This window comes from Leucopleurus acutus, assembly GCF_964270905.1.
Source record: "Leucopleurus acutus genome assembly, chromosome: 3".
NCBI lineage: Eukaryota > Metazoa > Chordata > Mammalia > Artiodactyla > Delphinidae > Leucopleurus > Leucopleurus acutus.
The window spans coordinates 166,665,728-166,687,219 of NC_139145.1; the positions used below are offsets into that span (position 1 = coordinate 166,665,728).

A 21,492-nucleotide genomic window follows, 5' to 3' on the forward strand; every position below is an offset into this window, starting at 1 on the left:
ATATATCCCCTCTTCCTTGGATTTCCTTCCCATTTAGGTCACCATAGGCACTGAGTAGAGTTCCCTGTGCTATACAGTCAGTTCTCATTAGTTATCTGTTTTATACATAGTAATGGATATATGTCAATCCCAGTCTGCCAATTCATCCCACCCCCAACTTCCCCCCTTGGTGTCCATATATTTGTTCTCTACATCTGTGTCTCTACTTCCGCTTTGCAAATAAGTTCATCTATACCATTTTTTTAGATTCTACATATATGTGTTAATATACGATATTTGCTTTTCTCTTTCTGACTTACTTCATTCTGTATGACAGTATCTAGGTCCATCCACGTCTCTGCAAAGGGCACAATTTCATTCCTTTTTATGGCTGAGTTATATTCTATTGTATATATACACCACATCTTCTTTATCCATTCCTCTGTTGATGGACATTTAGGTGGCTTCCATGTCCTGGCTATTGTAAATAGTGCTGCAATGAACACTGGGGTGCGTGTATCAAGAAAAGTGTATTTTCTTTGAATCAGCAAATGTATACACCATCTCATGAAATTTTGGAGCCTATTCGGAGAAGAGGTTGTATGAGATTATTTTTTTCTTGAAATTGCCCAAAATAAAACAGACCTTGTTAGTAGGGGCCTGATATGTTCTTTCTTGCAAGAGTGGTAGAGGGCATGAATTCCAGAAGTTGCACTTTTAGGCTTTAATTCCTTGCCCCTCTTTTTTCTCCTAGTTCTGTCTCTCTTCCCATTAACTGTGCCCACCCAGCCACGAGCAACTAAAACCTGACCACACTGGATAAAAGGAGTGCAAACAATGCTTGGTTTAAAATGCCTTAGCTCTATGCATAATGCTTAAATATGCAAAGGTATTTTGTACAAGTGTCTCCACAGGGAAATACTGTGAACTTACAGTTCTGTCAAAAGCATGCTAATAAAAAAGTGTAGTATACTCTTCAAATATTTAATAATTGTACTATTGCATTTTTCTGAATACCAGCACATAGAAATTCTGATATCCACAGAGGTAGGCCTTATCTTAAGATTCTTGCTCCTTGCCTAGGACCCTTGGCCATTAATTTATGATTTATGATACTAATAAAAATTTCCTAATGCCCAGTAAATGCTTATAAGAAGAGGATTTTCACACATACCCTCAGCTCATGTCGCCACTTAAAAGATCAGCAGGTCCTTTTACTGTTCATCGTTGGATATTTTTAGCTGCTTAGAACCAAGGAATGGTGATAAAGTTACACCTCTAAATCTACCAGGGATGGATAACTTTTATTTAACTATATGACATTCAGATGTAATGACTGTTTCCTTGTCTTTTACACTTGTAAGTCCTTGGCAATATTATCAAAACCTTCAGAGGTAGAAAGAACTGACAGCAGGAACTCAAGGCATATCGTACTTAAATAGATTCCTGGAAGATATAAGCATGTGATAATATTCAGTGTGATGTTGGCATTTGATAAATCAGATGCAATGAACCTAATTATGTAAAACAGTTATTTTGAACCTATCACTCATCTGAACGCTCTCTAAATCAGAACTTATTTAATTACTAGCAAAGGGAAAGGTAAGGAACTTGCCCACTTGATTCCCTTCCCTTCCTCAAAACATTCAGCGTTTGTTATCCAGACTGAATTCATAGAAGTCTTAGTACTGCCCCACTCCTTCAGAATTGCTCTATTCTGTTGATTTAAATATAAAGCAGCCTGTGTAAAATAAACCAGTAAAACATTTATCTGTTGGCAATTTCAAAATTTTTGCATGGCTTTGTCCTCAAATATACTAGACAAGAATATCAAAATCTTTGGGGTTAGATCATTCTGAGGAAGCAGCCCAATCACTGAGCACTGAAGATGTTGGCTTTAAGGTGGCCACCGGTGAAGGCCGGGAAGCAGCAGGACAGAGGGAGAAGTGTCCACAAACACTACCAAAATCAAGGAATTCCAACTCCCTCTAACTTTAAGCTGGAATGGAGGGCTCCCAGTTGGGACGATTCAAAGGCAGTTGACAGTGAAATCCCAGCATGCCATGCGGGTTATTAGCTTTGGAGAGTTAGCTGAAGGGTCTTTGCTAAAATCATCTGTAGCCTTGTTTGGGTTTTGTGTGTGTCCTGTACTCACCATTGTTAGATAACCGTCTCTCCTTGATGCCCCTTCACTGTCCCTAGATGTCCTCCACTCCATCTGTCCCCGTGGAGATGATTCTCCTGGCATGTCTACTCCTGTGACTCTGGCTTTCCCTCGGACGAAATATTCGCTCTCAGTCAACATCTTCTTTTTCGTGTGTCAACTCAAGCTCTTAACCTTCACGAGAGTGTTTCCTCTTGTGCAGAGATTCCCTGTCCCACAGCACTGCCTCAAAGCCACACCTCTTCCTATACAGTGCAAGAAAGAAAAGAAAAAAAAAAAGACACAAATAAGGATTTACAACCACTGCAGGCAAATGCTATGTAGCCTCGATTTATAAATAAACCAGTTTGTGGCAACCATTTGAACTGTTTCAGAGGAAGGTAGACTAAATGCAGATCCTTCCATTTGGAGGGTAAGAGTAAAGGAAAACATAACTTGAAAACCTTTTTTCTTTAAAATCTGCTTCTCTCAGGGATTTAGACTACTGTAAGTCCGAACATTTTGGTTCATTCATTGTCCAGGGAAAAACTGCTGATGAGAGAACAAATTCTGGTCCATTTTTCAGGAACAACATCAAGATGGCTTGCCACCACGGCTTATGCATTTGCTCATCGTTTTAAATAAGAATTCCTGTCGTAAAATTTCAGGTGCAAGGACTAAGGCATAATAAGAGCTTTTTAGGTTTGACTTCAATCTGACTGATCTCTTTAATGAGGAAACCTGTTACATTCGTTAGGCTGGGAAAGATGCTGTTTCACTGGCCCTGTTCAATGGGCATTTATCTCAGAATCATTATCATCCTTATACAGAGATCAGGTTTGGGCGCAAAGCAAGGCAGCTGGGTGATGCAGATAAGCTGATCAGCTTGACCTCTTCATCTGATTTTCTGCAGAGTTCAACATTCCTGTGCCCCCCAGATTCAGATATGTCTTGGTTAAAACAAGTTCTGTTTGAATGTCGGTCGGGTCTTACTGTCTCCTTGTCCATTCCTTTCAGCTGGGTCCCGGGCCTCATACAGCAGCCAGCACGGCCACCTGGGCCCAGAGCTGCGAGCCCTGCAGTCCCCAGAGCACCACATAGACCCCATCTATGAAGACCGCGTCTATCAGAAGCCCCCCATGAGGAGTCTCAGCCAGAGCCAGGGGGACCCTCTGCCGCCAGCACACACGGGCACGTACCGCACGAGCACAGGTGTGTATTCAGGACCCCGATGGGGGACCTGTCCACAGAGGGTGGGCCTGTCCACAGAGGGGTGGGCCTGTCCACAGAGGGTGGGCCTGTCCACAGTGGAGTGGCCTGTCCACAGAGGGGTGGGCCTGTCCACAGAGGGCGGGCCTGTCCACAGTGGAGTGGCCTGTCCACAGAGGGGTGGGCCTGTCCATAGAGGGCGGGCCTGTCCACAGTGGAGTGGCCTGTCCGCAGGCTTGTCCATGGACGGGGGCCTGTCCACAGATGGGGGTCTGTCCACAGAGGGGTGGCTTGTCCACAGAGTGGGGCCTGTCCACAGAGGTGGTTGTCCACTTAGGGGGGCCTGTCCATAGAGGGGTGGGCCTGCTTGGAAGCTTAAAGAACACTCCCTTGTGAAAGGGGTGTGTGTGTGTATGTGTGTGTGTGTGCGTGTGTGTGTGTGTCCTGTTTCCTCAGAAGCATTATGATACACCTGCTTCTCTCGTTAATGTTGGTGATGAGGATAGAAACCAAATATGACTCCACTTTAGCTCCCTGAGTAGATTGTAAATGAAATAAGTACAGGGGGGTTGTCAGCTCATTTTGTCACACAGGCAGATTGAAGGAAGCAGTACCAAGTTTTTGTACATCCTTATTAACGTATTTAATGACTATAACTACTTTAGGGAAGCACAGTCACTGTACAGGACATATAAAGGCATATACCTCATGCTGGTAACTTTTTTAATGACACAGTCTACCTGTTTGGCAAGCTTGGTGGGAAGGAAGCATATTTACTAAAAAATGTAGCATATTTTGTAAAGCCAACTGAGAATTTATTTCATACACACTATTAGGTTGAATCATATGAAATTATTTCTGAAAAGTCGGTTATTGGCAATTGCATATGGTTCATTCAACTGGATAGCTTTCCTGGATTAAATATATATTTGAACTTGACACAACCTTAGGCCACGTGAAGAAGGACAAGTGTTTTCCAGAACATGAAGCCATTTGCAAAATAACTGGTCAAGTGTCATGATTAAATGTGCTCGAGCACACTTATCTTAACTGTAAACTCAATATCATTAAGGTACTGAGAATTGCACTTCCTCTAAAGCCCCCCATGGCTAAGTTAGCTTAGAAGACGTTATGCTGCCGGTCTGCAAACAGTAGAGCTCTCTCCTTCATTTCTAATGATACACATTATCATCCCGGGCAGGGGCCGAGGTATGGGGATGCGGAAGCTCTGGTCCAGGCCTTGGCACCGGGCACTTCATCTTCAGACTGTTGTAACTTCCAGTTCCCAAGAAGTAGATCATAGCAATTTTGTTAAACTTCATTGTGATACTAACTTATATGTTTCGAAATCCAGGCGAGCTACGTTGCTTTTCTAGCTGATTATTGATATTTACATTTCAGTATTTCACTGCATCATAGGAAGAAAAGCACAAAATACTCCCTGATTTTACTCTTGACGTTGTAAATGCCATCCAGTGTTAATAGTACATATCTTAGTTTAGGTAGAAAGAATACCCATTTATTCTTCTGTCAGAGTTTCTCTCACCTTCAGCCTGCTAAGTCTACTCCAGTCTGAGGCTGGGCTATTTTAACATTTAGCTTGTTGCATATTATTAACTAGGGTAATTTTATTTCCACCCACTCCTTATAAAAGACAAAGATAACAATCTCGGTGACATTCAATATCTAATTTGAAGAAAAACTGACAACAAAAGGGATTATGTTGATTCTCTGTTCCATATTCATAGGCTTTTAGAATTAGCTCTCGTTGATAAACTTCTGGAGATTTAATGAAAAATTAGCTACAATAGGAAAAAAATATTTCATTCATCGATCTCAAATTAAGGACCAGGACTGATGTTCACACTTAACAACAACAAAAAAAAAAACAATGACGACAACAAAAGTAGTGTTTTCTCTAAGCCAGGGGTTGGCAAACGATGGCTCACAGTCTAAATCCAGCTCGTCACCTGTGGTAGTAGTGCTTGCGCGTTAAAAATGATTATCACATTTTTAAATGGTTTGCGGTCAAAAGATGTATAATATTTGGGGATATGTAAAAGTCATATGAAATCCAAATTGCGGAGTCCATAAACATTTATTGGAATACAGCCCCACCCTTTTGTTTCCAGATCATCTGTAGTTGCTGTCACCCTGCAGCAGCCCAGTTGAATAGTGACAGAGACCATATGGTTGGTTAAGCTGAGAATACTTACTTACTGGCGCTTTACAGAAGTTTGCTGACCCCCATTCTAAGCCATCAGTGGAGAACCAGGCTGAATGAATAAATGAGTGTTTTTCTCCTCTCTCTCCTCTGAGAGAAGGCAGGAGTGTCCTCTGAGTGCTTCAGAGGGGACAATCTGTTTGCCCAGCCCTTTCCCACTAATAGTAACCTCTGTCCTGGCCGAGATCTGTTGAGGTGTGCCATCCAGATGCCCAAGACACCCTCCCTGCCCGCATCTTTGAACTTGAGGCACTTTTGAGGAAATATGCTGATTTCCACAACACTATGGAAATTTACAGAAGTCCATGAGTGGTCTCTTGGGAACAGGTGGGGAGAAGCCACGTCTCCAGCTCCTAAGCATAAAGCCACAAGCCCTCTCTCCCTCACCCCTGCTCAGGTTACTCCCTATTTCTATCCTGAATTCATTTCAAGTCCTTACCCTTTCCCAGCTAACCCTGCACCTCCAGGAACTGTCTCTATCAGAACCCACATGTTTGAGAAAATGCTTTTAATACGGGTATATATCTCTCACTTATAAATTACATACATATTATACAATAGTATTAAATTATATCTAGTAAAGGCAAGATTAAACTTCAATAAAGAAACATTTTAAGATTGCTTTCCCAGGAATTCCCTGGCAGTCCAGTGGTTAGGACACCGTGCTCTCACTGTCGGGGGCCCCGGTTCGATCCCTGATCGGGGAACTAAGATCCCACAAGCCGTGCAGTGCAACCAAAAAAATAAGTGAAAAAAAAAGAAAGATTGCTTTTCTATATCCAGAGGGTTATTTTTCACATCCTCTGCACTATACACACCCCACACTTAGTGCCACCACTGGTACAGACTTTTAAGAAGCGTCCAGAGTCAGAGCAAATACCCTAATTCCTTGGGAGAAGAGGACAGGTTCTTACGAGGCCTGTTAGACCTGAACTGTTCCGGGGTCACTGGCTTTTGGCTCAGATCGGTGGCCAAGGCGGCTCTTCAGCCTTACCTCTCTGCTGTGAAGTAAGACCACTGGCCGGAGGTCCTTCAGTTCCATCTGTAGAGCATTTCCAGAGGGTACTTCCAGGAGAGTGGGGCAGGGGAATTGAAGGCCACTTGCTGCTCTTGAGGGAATCCCCACTTGGGAGTGAAGCCAAGTGTATTGGCCTTAACAATTTGGGAATTACTGGGTGGTGCTATAGCGTCAAGCAGGTGAGACAGGATGACAAAGCATATAGCATGTCTGCCACTTTCAGCCATGGTTCTCAGTGCTTTGAATGTATTTACTAATCCTCAGAACCACCCTATGAAGGGGGTGCTATTATGATGCTCACTTTACGAATCAGAATACTGAGGCACAGAGATGTTGAGTAATCTGCCCAAGGTCACACAGGTGGTATGGAGCCAGTCTTTAAAGCTTCACACCCAGGCAGTTTTGCCCTGGGACCTGGGCTCTTAACAGTCATCTTGGTTGACCCTGCATTTGCAAAAATCATCATTCAAAAACAAAATAAAGGGCTTCCCTGTTGGCGCAGTGGTTGAGAGTCCGCCTGCCGATGCAGGGGACACGGGTTCGTGTCCCGGTCCGGGAGGATCCCACATGCCGCGGAGCGGCTGGGCCCGTGAGCCATGGCTGCTGAGCCTGCGCGTCCGGAGCCTGTGCTCCGCAACGGGAGAGGCCACAGCAGTGAGAGGCCTGCGTACTGCAAAAATAATAAATAAATAATAACCATTTTCATCTAGAGAGCATCAGGATTTCCTGTGTCCTGCGTTAATCAGATAATATCTGTTGAAAACAAACCACATGCTCGATGGGCTTCAGGTCCAAAGAAGCTTAAACCAACTTTGTCCTCACGCATGCTCATTTTAGTTTCAGAGAAGGACCTAAAATAGGACAAAATAACTGGTAACGGAAGGTAATATATTAAAGGCTAAATGAATATTCCAGACAAAAATGAAGACAGAGTATTAAGAAAAGCACCAAAAAAATAAAACATATTCAAAATTAAGCAAGCAGGATCATTACAAAAGAGAAAAGGGCATCCCTCAACTGGTGACACTGGACTCAGAGGCTCAAAAGTAACTCCTTTGAAAGGTCAGCCATTCAAATTAGTTTCTTGGATGCCTGACTCACTTGCTTAGATTTGGCACAAATTCAACTAAACTGAAATAATTTTACTTACTAATATGTATTTTCCTCTCACAGGAAAAACTGGGGAAAAAAAACTCCCCTCCTCTTTATACAATTGCAAAATTAAAATGACCTTAACTGTAAAAAAATAAATAAATAAAAAATAAAAGCCCAGAACAACACATACTGTCGTTTCTTTCCTAAATAACATGTAACTCAAGATTGCACTATACACGATTCCTGCCGCCCTCCCAGGTCATCGTTTAGTTTCTCAGCAGGGAGTGGGGCCGTGGAATGGTACCCACTCTTGGTCGCTCAGCGCTTCAGCTCTGCTTCCACCTGGCTCAGGGTCCCGGGCATTATCTCCCGTGGCCACTCTTCTCTCCCATCCCTGCTCAGGCCCGTGCTGACCCCATCCCTGGGCCTCCCTTTCCAAATACCACTAAGGCCATCCTGAGTTATAGATTGTGTCAGAGCTGAGAGATACGCTGAGATGACTATACCGAGAAGAGCAGGAAACAGCTGTAGTCCTCGAAGATGAGACAGATTGAAGCTCCCTAAACTTCCCCTCCAAAGGCGATTTCTCAGTTAGCTTCTCCCCCTATACCCAACCTACCGCCATCTTTTTTCCATCCCTCCGTCTTGGCCGCCGTAGTTACCCTCTCACCCTTGTTACTTTATTATGAAGACTGACTTAGGTCCCGATTCAGACAAGAAGCACAGTCTACCTTTGGGTGTTCAAAAAGGTCCTCGAGCCTTTCCCAAACCAAAAAACTTCCTGACCATAATGTCAGAGCCTTACGTACGTGCATTTGTATACATTTGTGTGCGTGTTAGAGAATCTGGGTTGACGAATCCCACTTCTCCCCTCTCCCACTCCAGGGTGGTGGATGGTAAAACATACAACAGGGTTCACAGCTCAGACACAAGAAATCAATCGGATTTTATTCAGCTGGGCCAGCACTCTGTGGGCCATGGCTGTGTCAGGGAGCATGGTCTGAAGAGGGTCTTCTGCCCGCACCCCAGACCTAGCTCTGACCCTTCCTGCTTGGGCACCCCAGCCAGTGCTGGACAATGTCAACTGAAAAGAAAATGCACAACGTGAGAGGTGTGAGTTGTTTTATTTGGGGCAAAATGAGGACTATAGCCTGGGAGACAGCATCTCAGATAGCTCTGAGGAACTGGTCCAAAGAGGTAGGGGGGGAAGGTCAGTATATATGTGATTTTGGTGAAGGGGGAGTACATGCAATCAAGCACATATTTTTTGCAGAAAGTTTCTGCTAGTCACCAGGAGCAGACGTCACCGTTAATGATTTTAGTGCTTTTCTAGATATGAGCAGATGCAGGAAGTGGGCTCATAAAATCTTCCCCTGAAAGTATCTAACTATCTGAAGACCTGTTCTGCCAGTTTTACCCAGAGCACAGAGGGCAGCATTCCTCATCTCCACCCTGAACTCCTTTCAGGGGGTGTTGAAGGTCAGCGGTCGCAGCAGCTTGTGATTTCATCCCTGTAGAGGCAGGCAGCACGTGCCAGCTTTTAGTTGGCAACAAGAACCACAGACCTTTCCCCCCACTCTGTCCCAGCAGAAGGGAGCAGGCTTGGAGGATGACCACCCCAGCCTCCCTGGGCCCGGATGTGACTTGGTAGGGTGGCAGAGACAGTAGAGAAGCTGCCCCTAGGGGCACCAGGACAGGACTGAGACAGGAGCCAGCATGGTGGCCCCAGAGATCTAGCAGCACGAGAGAACATAAAAGCGTCACTTCCTGAATCAGCAGTGGTCGCCACTCAACAGGGCTCCCCAGAGGGGACCCTCTTATCAGATGCATCCGTGCTGTCTCCCTGGGCAAGGAGACAGGATGCTGTGGCCGCAGCAGAAGACCAGGCCACTGAGCAGTGAGTGGGGCAGTAGAGCCAGTATCCCCACCTGCTCTTCCAGGACCATCCACCCAACGTCTGAGTCTTTACTTCTTGCACAATGAAAATTTAAAGAGGTACACTTTTAATTTGGGCGTCGGTTTAAATAGAATATACCTTTTGTCCGGGATAAAACTTGTCCAAACAGAGCTTATATAAGAAGGAACACGGCCAGACAAAGAACGTGTGACTCTCATGGATCTGCTTATGCTAAAGTCTATTAAGATGACACAGATTTTTATTTCAAACTCAAACATATCAATGACTGTCAACTTAGGAGTCCTTTGATGAACGTAAATACTTGATTCTGACAACCCCCCAAACACATCTTTCTAAACTAGCAAAAATGACCAACATCGGCTGGGTTGATAGTCACATGCATTTCCTTTCGGATAAATGTGATCCTGAGTGGAGAAAACAAGCTTTCTGTGATGAATGTGTCAGCTTCTAATAAAGAATGAATTAGCGTAGGTACGCTGCAAGGAGAAAACCTGCTAAATATCCTTATGAGGTTGACAAATATTGCAACATAACAAGAAATAAGAATGGGATGAAATTTGCCCATATGGAGAAAGCATTTTTTAAAAAACTTAACTTTCTGCAGCAAGACTCAATGCTTCATAAAGTTATAGAGGGATTACATAGAACCTTCATATTCATAAAATTTTATTGCTATTCTTCAATAAAATATAAATAACATTTTCAATGAAATTCATCTTTTGAGTCCACAAAAGATGTAATAGTAACAGTTTATTACTTATTAAAGGCTGTTACTTCAAATTGTAAAAATGATTGCTTCCCACTGGAGTAAGTCAAATTAGATCCTCCGTAACCTCTTAGTTAAAATTTTTACCTCTTTTAAATCTAAAAAGTCAGGGGCACATGATTACCCAACTGGAAATTTTTAATGAGCCCAGTGATAAATATCATCTTAAAACCAAGAAGAGCTTCCAGATGCTTACCTATATCAATTCACCTAAAATGGTGTAAATACAAAGTAATTACAGCTGAAGGAGAACAGAGTGTTTGCTGGTAGAACAGTCGATAAAATTTAGAAACAGCAACATCAACACCAGTAATCAACATCAACACTAATAATAATCCTGCATTAAATGCCTCCCCCCCACAAAAATAATGACATATGAAGTTAAAAGATTATGTTACATTTACCCTTGAATATTTTTCCATTGAGCTCAGCTTGGATCAACCTGTGCAGAGTGCAGAAAATTGGAAGACATGTATAATTCAGTTCTAGATGATAATACTATTGGGAATATAGTGGATTGGGTGGTGAAGGTTCCTCATCCCTGAAATGATAGAGTTGTTATTATTTAAGTAATAACTTTAAAGGTATATAGGCCATGTTTTTGGACCCATTGTCACCTAAGCCATTTTTATTTTCTGAGCTTGCAGAAGGAATGTTATTTAATCAGCTTATCGTTTGCTTACTTTGTATTTTATAACATGTGTAAAAGTATTTTATGTTTTCATATCTCTCTATGTACAAATATACATAAAAGCAAAGATAAATAATATGAAAACAAAAATAAATGTTTTTTCTTTCTTCTGTTGAACCCTACTTTATATTCCATCTCCCAAGTTTCTTCATGTGCCAGAGTCTTGTATTTTATTCTGTTCTCCTTTTTTTCCATTGTCAGTAAATAATGCATGTAACCATCTATCCTCATCAAAATAGAATGTTTGCTTTTATTAAAAAGGATCTCCCTTCCCTTCTTTCAAACAAAATACAACACATAAAACATCTTTTTTTTTCCCTTTACGCACTAGACCTTTATTTGTGTAGCTCTTCGGAAAACAGATAATTTCATGAGCAGCGTGAAAAGGCGAAGTATCAGGTCAACTGCTGAAGAGGCTACTTTTAAACTCTCCCCAAGGAGACCAGCAGTGTGATTCATTGAGTTGGAAGAGCTTATTGAGGGGAGAGGGGGCTGTTTGCAGAGCAGGTGAGAAGAGAGAGGAGTGTTTACAGAGCTGATAAAGCACCTTTTACTTCAAATGTTTGCCATAAGAAAGTTCAGTTGAATAGAGTAATCCTCCAAGGTGGGTGATTTGGTCAACTGAGCTCTAAAACTCAAATGAGAGCAAACATAGGCCATAACGTCGTTTCGGGTTCCTCTGTACCATCTTGCGAACAACCCGAACGCACTTTTTGGCCAACCGAGTATAACAGGACAGAAATTAAGGGAAAATTTGTGTTAAAGAAAAGTCTTTTAATCGTGTGAGCGGTATCGGCTTATCTGTATTAATAGAGAGCCACCGTCTGCATCAAACACACCGCAGTCTGAACAGGCAAAAAGGGAGAAATCAGTGTTAACGTGTTGAAATCAGTCTTTTACCTCGTGCTTAAAAAAATAGAAAGTATTACATTGTTACATTACCGATGGCTCGTTTGAGATCTCTTCGTTTCTCATGCATTTTCTTCTATATGATCATATAACCTACCCTTTAAAATTGTGTATTTTTCTCCCCATTTGTATTGCTATTTTGCATTATTTTCCTTGCATTGATCAGTCTCTAATTTATTTGAATTTGACAGTATCAGTTTGAGTTCTAATTTTATATTTTGAAATTCTCATCAGGTACTCTATTTATTGTGACCTAAAAAAGTTGAAACTTATGGCTTCAGGAATGATACTTCTGAAAGGCCATTTGTCAAGTGACAGAAATGTGATTGCGATTTTTTTTTTTTTTCAAATATGATCTTTCTGGAAGTTGTTTACCCGTCTTAAATTTCATAGTCCACTCTCTCTCTTTTTTTTTTTTTTTTGCGGTATGCAGGCCTCTCACTGTTGTGGCCCCTCCCGTTGCGGAGCATAGGCTCCGGACGCGCAGGCTCAGCGGCCATGGCTCACGGGCCCAGCCGCTCCGCGACATGTGGGATCCTCCCGGACCAGGGCACGAACCCACGTCCCCTGCATTGGCAGGAGGACTCTCAACTACTGCGCCACCAGGGAAGCCCAAGGGATTGCTTTTCTTAAACTGCTCGTTATACTATGTTCTTTTTTTTTTAATACCTTTTTTTTTCCCCCTTTTTCCTGGCCGTGCCACGTGGCTTGCAAGATCTTAGTTCCCCGACCAGGATCAAACCTGTGCTCCCTGCATTGGAAGGGCGGCGTCCTAACCACTGGACCACCAGGGAAGTCCCTATTCTTTTTAAATTTATAGTCCTTTGAGAGTTTCTGGTGTGACTAGTTAGCTTGTTTCCCTTACCTATATTGTCTTTTTTTTTTTTTTTTTTTTTTTTTTTTTTTGCGGCACACGGGCCTCTCACTGTTGTGGCCTCTCCCGTTGCGGAGCATAGGCTCCAGGCGCGCAGGCTCAGTGGCCATGGCTCACGGGCCCAGCCGCTCCGCGGCATGTGAGATCCTCCCGGACCGGGGCACGAACCCGTGCCCCCTGCATCGGCAGGCGGACTCTCAACCACTGCGCCACCAGGGAAGCCCAATATATTATCATTTTTTTAACAAGAGCGTTTCTTCACGTTTCATTATTAAATCCTGATCTCTGTCATTTTGCCCTCCCTTCCTGTTAATCACCATATCTAATGTATTAATAACAAATAATTTTGCATAGAAAAGGATTTTTTTCTTATATTAGTAACCCTTTTCAGCAAGCTTAAGTGCAGATATTTAGTTCCTGAATGGAAAACATGCATTTATCTGAAAAATGTCAGGTTATAGTTAGTTTTCCCCGTTTGCCCTTGATTTGCTGGCTGGCTTTTCACAACTCTTCTAGAAAATGAAATTTTGTTTACCTCTTTGCATTTGTTCTTCCAAGAGCATGGTTATGCCTGGCCTGAATTTTTAACCCCTGTCCCCATGACATAAAGCACATTGTTCATAAATTTTAAAACATGACTTTTAATTAGACACGCTTGTAAAATTTTGGAGACAATCTAAATGCTCCATAAATTGCCTAAAGACGTAAGACAGATTTTCTGGTTGTGAACTTAATGCTTATTAGTCTAATCCAATGACTTTGAAACTTAATCCATCAGGGCAGCCCTCATCATTTCAAAATACTGCTCTTCTGGGAAAATATACACTTTTTGTTTAGAAAGTTTTCTTAAATATTTTTCTAGTCTTCACCATGTCACAGTGCCTAGTCTCCTAATTTTGGTTATTATAAGATTAAGTATTAAAAGTTCTTTGGAATGAGAAGCCCTGAACTCTGTTAAAATCAGCTCTCATATTAGGATATGTTTCTCCAGTTCACTTTGCAACTTTTTGTCATTTCGACAGGATATCCTTAACTTTTAACATTAACATTGTTTCCTCAATGTGACATACTTTCTTTTGTATTTGATTTCACATATGTCTTCTAATGAGAGAGAGGATAAAATAAGCTCTATCACCATCCCCTATGAAGCTCTCAGAAAGTCCGAGTTGTGGGGTGTGATTCGTAATCGGAAACTAATTCCACGTAGAGCTTGCATGGTAAACGGCCTTATCTAGACACTGGCTGTATTTGGGATATATTCCGATCTACAATGCTAGAAAGTAAAGGCGCTAGCTAATATTGATCATGGCTAAATATCACAACAATTAATAACAGGTCGCATTCTATTAATATGGAAGATGCTATTTTCATTGTATATGTCAACTAAACCTTAGACGTCAAGTATTTCTGAGAACCAGATAAAAATAATGACAGGAAACAAACTCCAAAGAACCCAGGAAGGAAACAAAAAACTGAAATTCAGTTTGGAAATAGTCAAACCAATTTTAGTAACTGGTGTCAAATCTTCTCCAAACAATTTAGGCGTATTGAAAAGATGCAAATACTTCTGGAAAAGCCAAGTCAGCTTCTTATTTTGTTTGTGTTGCAGTTGGGCAGGTCTTCATCTCCTCTCCCATGCCCACCCTTCACCAAATATATTTGTTACTATGACAGCTCAACTTGAGAAAGAGGCATATAAAACTCCTGTGGGTGTTTGTTAAACTTTACAAGAACTAGGACAGTCCTGCATTTAATGCTCGAGTACTAACTATGGACCTGCGTTCACCTCCACCCCCATGCATACACATCCTCTCACGTTGCCTTATTTTCTTTTATTTAGGAGAAATTAACCACATTACTAAATGTCTTTCACACCCTGAATAGAATTAACGTAACATCACCTGAGCGAGCACTTTCTGAGTTTTCTCAGCCTAAACAGTAAAGAAGTCACTGTACACGATTCCTTAGAAGATGTTCCTTACGTTTCTTTGGGTTTTAGCTCCGCACAGAGTTTACATTTCTGATTAACAAACCTTCTCGTGGAGGTTGGTAAGCAGCAAACACACCGCAGATGCGTTTTTGCCCTAGAGTGGAAAGGTTTATTCCTGAAATAGCATGCTAATTATCACTTTAATGGGTAACATCGAATGTGTTAGTTCAAATATGACAGAATTTTTTTTTTTTTATTCTTTCAAACCCTTGTTTTTGTTTTTGTATGTGTGTAATTTTCCCCCCTGCCTAGACCTGGTTAACCGTTTCTGTGAGCAGGTCCTCAATTTTTTACTTTGTCCCTACTTTCCTGTCCTAGCCCCGTCTTCCCCCGGTGTCGACTCCGTCCCCTTGCAGCGCACAGGCAGCCAGCATGGCCCGCAGAGCGCTGCCGTGGCCACCTTCCAGAGGGCCAGCTACGCCGCCGGCCCAGCCTCCAGCTACGCGGACCCCTACCGGCAGCTGCAGTATTGTCCTTCCGTCGAGTCTCCGTACAGCAAATCCGGCCCTGCCCTCCCTCCCGAAGGCACCTTGGCCAGATCCCCGTCCATTGATAGCATTCAGAAAGATCCCAGGTGGGTACCAACCTTTTTCTCTTCCCAATCACTGCTAAAGAGGTTTTCAAACCAGGCCTTGTTACTACATGATTTCTTTTTGCGTCGCGTTATTGCCTCCATGTCACTGGCTGAGTATGAAAGTGTTGACTTTGGTTGGGTTTTATAATCTTCTGTTTGATTTGGAATATTGGTATCGATCATAGATCCCTAGTATCTTCTTGGTTCAACAGCAAAGACGATCTTTTGATCAGAACATTTGTAGGTGCTTGAAGGCTTCAGCTATTTGATGAGATGTTGAACAATTTTCTTTCATGCAGTAGAAATGGAGGATTGGGGGGTTATATCATTTGACTTCAAATACTGTGGTCTAGGTATTTTCTTGTCTCAGTAGAAGCATGCTTTGTCACGCTGTATGTTTCCATTCATTAGAGTGGAAAATGGCACACCTACCAGGTTATACTAAAAATTGGACACTTAGAAAACACTTATTACCTTCATTTTTGTGTCTGAAAATAAACATGAGGCTGAAGTTGATTGGACATTGATTAAAAACTTGAATATAATATATTAAAGAAATTGTTATTATTGAGAAGTGTTTCTTTTTTGCTTTCTTTTTTCAACAGTGGTGAGGGATTTAGTGATACTCTACTTCTGAAATTGGAATTGAATTCCTGTAGAGTTCAATGATGTTTTATTCATAGGCATTTGATTTATGCAGAGCCCCATAAATACATAGCTGCATCTGTGAATACTATAGATATATCAGATTCCTGGTATGTCTTTGTAACGGGGCATGTGACTTGAATCTGGCGGTAAAATTCATCTCAAGGAATTTTTGGATATTTTCTCTGATAGAGCACACAAGTGCATGTGTACTATATTGCGGGGTTTGCATAGATTCTTTTGTGAAAAGAAATCACTTCTACATACAGAAAAGGCAGAATGGGACCATTTTACCAAATGGGACCATTTGGTATTCCTTGAGATAGCTTCTTCAGCACAATTCAAACCTGCTTGGAAGGTTTATGTTAAATATTATATGTGGTAGAACCTCCATTGTAAAGGTGAGTTGTAATAAGTGCTCACTGTTAACTACTAGAAATAAGAAGAATTCTTACACTTACATTGTCCGGCATCCTGCTTCTCTAGATTTTCAGTTGAAACAGAGATCTCTATCGTCTTGGTCCTGAAATCTGCCCCAGATCCTTCAGTATTCTTGGCATGTGTGGGTAGAATGTTCTTCAGATAACAACACCTCAACATTCTCTATTTCTTTCTTTCTTTCTTTCTTCAATATTTATTATTTTTTTATTCAAGTATAGTTGATTTACAATGTTGTGTTAGTTTCTGCTGTACAGCAGAGTGATTCCGTTATACATATATATGCATTCTTTTTTATACTATTTTCCATTATGGTTTATCCCAGGATATTGAATATAGCTCCCTGTGCTCTACAGTAGTGTCTTGTTGTTTATCCATTCTATATATAATAGTTTGCATCTGCTAACCCCAAACTCCCAATCCATCCCTCCCCCAACACTCTCTATTTTTAAATAATTTTTCTAGACATGCTATTGAAAACATGTAGAAATAGAAGTAAACTCTTAGGAAATGCTGAATAGAAAAATACATAATTGGATTGGCATTGCTTTATTGAACATTGTTTACTTAAATTGAGGCTAAGCGTTTAATCTTCAGTGGAAAGGTTTTAAAATTTCATATTAGGGGAATTTGGCTTGATAGGAACCCAAATTTATGTTTCTCTAGCTACAGCTTTGCTTCTTTATTTTATACTGTGTATTAAATGCATTTTATTTTATTAAATGGCATAGCCTTCTCATTTTATATTACTGTCACTTTTATAGCCTTTTTTCTTCTTTCAGTGTATCATGACTATTATCTTTTTAAGTTACGGATTATGCGACATATGTTTATTGAGTGCCCACTATAAACCAAAAAAGAGAAACACCAATAAGAAATGTTAGAATGAATAAGAGTATACTGGCCACTGACCTTTTGTAGGTGTGAACTTATATACAACTCAGTGTTATAGGAATTACAGTTTACTATTTTATTTTTAAGAATGCTAAGCATTGGCTTTAAATATGTGTTAATTCTGAAAAAAAAAAATCATACCACCATCCTAAGGTCAGGTATAGAATCAAAACAAACAGAACGAGATCTAGAACCAGAACTGAATTATTATGGCTTAATGTAAAAGGAACTAATAATAATAACCTGGCATTATGCAAAATGGGTATATAAAATACAATAATGCCTTTCTTGTAGAGTTTTTTTTTAATAAAGGAATATGTCAAAGTGTTCAGATTTAATTGAGACAGCCCAAATCTAATCTAAAATTCTAGTCCACAATCTAATGCTTCTTTTATGATAACATCTTTGCATCTTCTTTTGAATAATGAATTTTGGTTCTTCCTAGGTGAATATTACTAGAACGGGTATCTTTTACTTTGGGGGTTCAAAATTGTTTTTTTCAGCATTATAATTTATGATTTAAACTTTTCCAGCTTTTAGATTACTTTCAAGCTTTCATACATACATTTTTGAAGAGAATTTGTTAAAGTTTTATTTATCATTAAATACCAGACCATGTAAGCCTCTTTGCCATTGCAAACATGTATTTATAGCACATTACAATTCTCAAAGCACTTTTCCTTACATCTTTAACTTAATTCTCCTTTGTGGGAGAAAACTGATATCCCCATATTTTGTGCCTTTAATAAATGGAGAATTGGAATAAATGACCTGTGGGTACACAGGCTAGAATCCACACTTTTAGGACACGGGGCACGTATTGGCATGGGCATTTATATTTCTTTATAAAAAATAAAAAGGAAAAGGAAAGACTATACTCACATCTTTTATGATTTTCTTGGAGGACGAGTAAATGATAGCACCAGTTTTCTGTGTGTAGGAGTGAGTGAAGGAATGAAGGAAATGATACAAATTGTCTAAATAGGTCTGGTCTCTCTGATAATTGCTTATGGATATGTGGTCTTTGTTTTGTTTTTCCTTTCTTTTCTCTTCTACTATCTGCCTATCTGTCTTATTGCAGACCAGTATCTTTTCTCTATTAAGGAGCTTCAGTGAGGAGTTTTCAAGCAAATCATCCATTTTAAAATAAGAATTTGAAATCAAGGTAGCCTCAATTCAGTCATTAGACTTGAAACCAGAAACTCCCTGTTATCTGGTTTTTTTTTTTTTTTGATATTTTGATGACATTTATTTATTTATTTAGGCTATTTTATTTTATTTTTAAAATTTATTTATTTATTTTTTTTTTTTTTTTTTTTTTCCGGTACGCGGGCCTCTCACTGTTGTGGCCTCTCCCGTTGCGGAGCACAGGCTCCGGACGCACAGGCTCAGCGGCCATGGCTCACGGGCCCAGCCGCTCTGCGGCATGTGGGATCCTCCCGAACCGGGGCACGACCCCGTGTCCCCTGCATCGGCAGGCGGACTCCCAACCACTGCGCCACCAGGGAAGCCCTAATTTATTTTTTTTAATTGAAGTATAGTTGATATACAGTGTTGCATTAGTTTCAGATGTACAGCAAAGTGCTTCAGTTATACATATATATATTCTTTAAAACAATTTTTAAAAATTTTTTCTAAGCCATAGGATATGAAACGATTGGTTCTGAAGGATTAGGTTTCTCTAGCTTACTTGGCTGAGTCATATAGATCGGGGCAAAACTTTGGACTTTTCCCTTTTAATTGCCCCTACTCTACTCCAGCAAAGAATGCACAGAGACCTTTTATAAAAGGAGATGGTAGATCTGATTGCCTTTTTAAGTCAGCAATCACTTTGAAAAAAAAATTTATATATATATATAATGTTTGCTTTACAGCCACGTTTGCTGAGAACTTTTTATTTGTTAATTGCATGTTCTCTTCCATAAAATGTGAATTTCTTAAGAATTATCACAGCTAATACGTTGTTGGTACTGTACCAGATATTGAGTTTTATACAGTGCTTTTAAACGTGTAGGCCAAATATAAATCTTTAAATTATATGAAAGGACTCATCCCAACTCAGTGATGTTGGGAGTGATAAGTCGTAGCATCCTTATTTTGAAAATGTGATTGATGAAATAACCAGAAGAAAAGCAAGACTAATGTACCTGGTGTACTAATGATGCTATAAATGTTCTTGTCTATATAAGAAGAAAAGTCATGGCTAAGACATTTACTGACATAACTTAATGTGTAGGTTGCAGCATGAATGGCATCTTTTAATCAAGTTGGATTAATCCCTTTTCAGGGTATTGTAGTCCTTGATGTAAACTACCTCAAAAGCAGTTTTTCAAGCCTGCTAAAGGAATCTGACTTACTGTAAACATGATTCACAATAAAATTCTATCTTCTTTTTGTTATGCAGTGTAACAGAGAAATAAATGCAGTGACACATCTTTATGCTGAATTTGAGTGCAAATTAGCAACTGAATTTTCAGTTGGCTCTATCAAACTTGTTCTCCATGTTTTGTTTCAAGCCACAGTATTTGACCAATAATCTAAAAATATGTACTTTTAAGGAATTACCTAGTGTATTACTAAAATTATTTTATTATTGGATGTTGTATTAGTATATATTATTAAGTAATACTGCTTATAAATATCATTAGGTAAACCTAGGTTAAGAATGTTTTCCAAATGCTGGGTTTTTTTTTCATTGCTTACCTGCACACATAGCATATAGTGAAATGAATGCTCAGGAAACAAAATATATACAAAGATGCTTTTTTAAAGGTGAAGATTTAAAAAATATTTTTAGAATCTTTATTAACATTTAAAGTGCCATTATTATGTCATTTAGGTAACATGTCTGAAGTGTTTGCAATAAAACAGTCATAATATTCTTCCTGGTTCAGTTATGGAGTGGTGAATCTCTGGGGAGTTTGTTTTTCACTTTAAATGTTCAATAATCATTTATTTAACTGGGGAAATGTCAGAGGGGGAAAAATACAGCATCTGCAATTTAAAGACCCTCAGTGTGAAGAGCACTTGGACGTCATTTATTCAGTTAGGCCAAGAGCAAGCCCAACAATTGGCCATTCAGTCTCTGTTTGAATGCCTCTCGAAATGGGCCACTCACCATCTCTTGAAGCATTTTATTAATTTCTTGAATAATTCAAGCCTTGTACACTCATTTATATTGAAATCTTCACCCCTTGTAAGTTCACTCCCTGATCTTGTTTCTGACCTTTGCAGTCACGTTAGAATACGTCTATCCCTTCTTCAGAGACAGCCCTGAGGACAGTTATTACTCCTCCCCCCAGTGCCTCCTCAGTGAGACTTTTTTTAATTTATTATTTTTTTATTGAACTATAGTTGATTAACAATGTTTCAGGTGTATAGCAAAATGATTCAGATATCTATATATATATATATATATGTATATATATTCTTTTTCATATTCTTTTCCATTATGGTTTATCACAGGGTACTGGATATAGTTCCCTGTGCTGTACAGTAGGACCTTGTTATTTATCTATTTTATATATAGTAGTGTGTATCTGCTAATCCCAAACTCCTAATTTATCCCTCCCCTCCCCCCTTTCCCTGTTGGTAACCATAAGCTTGTTTTCTATGTCTGTGAGTCTGTTTCTGTTTTGTAAATAAGTTCATTTGTGTCATATTTTAGATTCCACATATACGTGATATCAAATGGTATTAGTCTTTCTCTGTCTGACTTACTTCACTTAGTATCATAAGCTCTAGGGCCATCCATGTTGCTGCAAATGGCATTATTTCATTCTTTTTCTTAATGGCTAAGTAGTATTCCATTATATATATAAAATGAAATTTTATATATATATATATATATATATATATATATATAAAAAATTTTCTTTTTAACTTAAATGAGGGGCTTAACATTCACTTCTTGTTGGGGGTGATTCCGTTATGTGATACCTCAGACTCCAGTTTTGTTATCCAGCATGATTATTATAATGCACTGCTCCTGCCACTTGGAAATATGAAAAGCACACATATATGTCCTCAGCGAGGTTTTATCAACACATGGCCAGAGCTGGGCAGGGACACAGCCCTGTAGCTCTCATTCCTTTAAACTCTTCCCTCCAGGTCCATCTGAAGGCA

General features: G+C 40.0%; 1 protein-coding gene across 2 annotated transcripts in view; it reads left to right on the forward strand.

Moving 5' to 3' along the window:
* Window positions 1–21,492, forward strand: part of CTNND2 (catenin delta 2) — a gene marked incomplete at its 3' end in the record, with an annotated part of 926,199 nt that overhangs the window by 540,301 nt on the left and 364,406 nt on the right. For both annotated transcript variants that reach the window (XM_082837425.1, XM_082837426.1), the window contains exons 8-9: window positions 3,140–3,334; window positions 15,135–15,390. In XM_082837425.1, coding sequence (XP_082693551.1) covers window positions 3,140–3,334; window positions 15,135–15,390 — 451 coding nt within the window. The remainder of the gene's footprint in view (window positions 1–3,139; window positions 3,335–15,134; window positions 15,391–21,492) is intronic.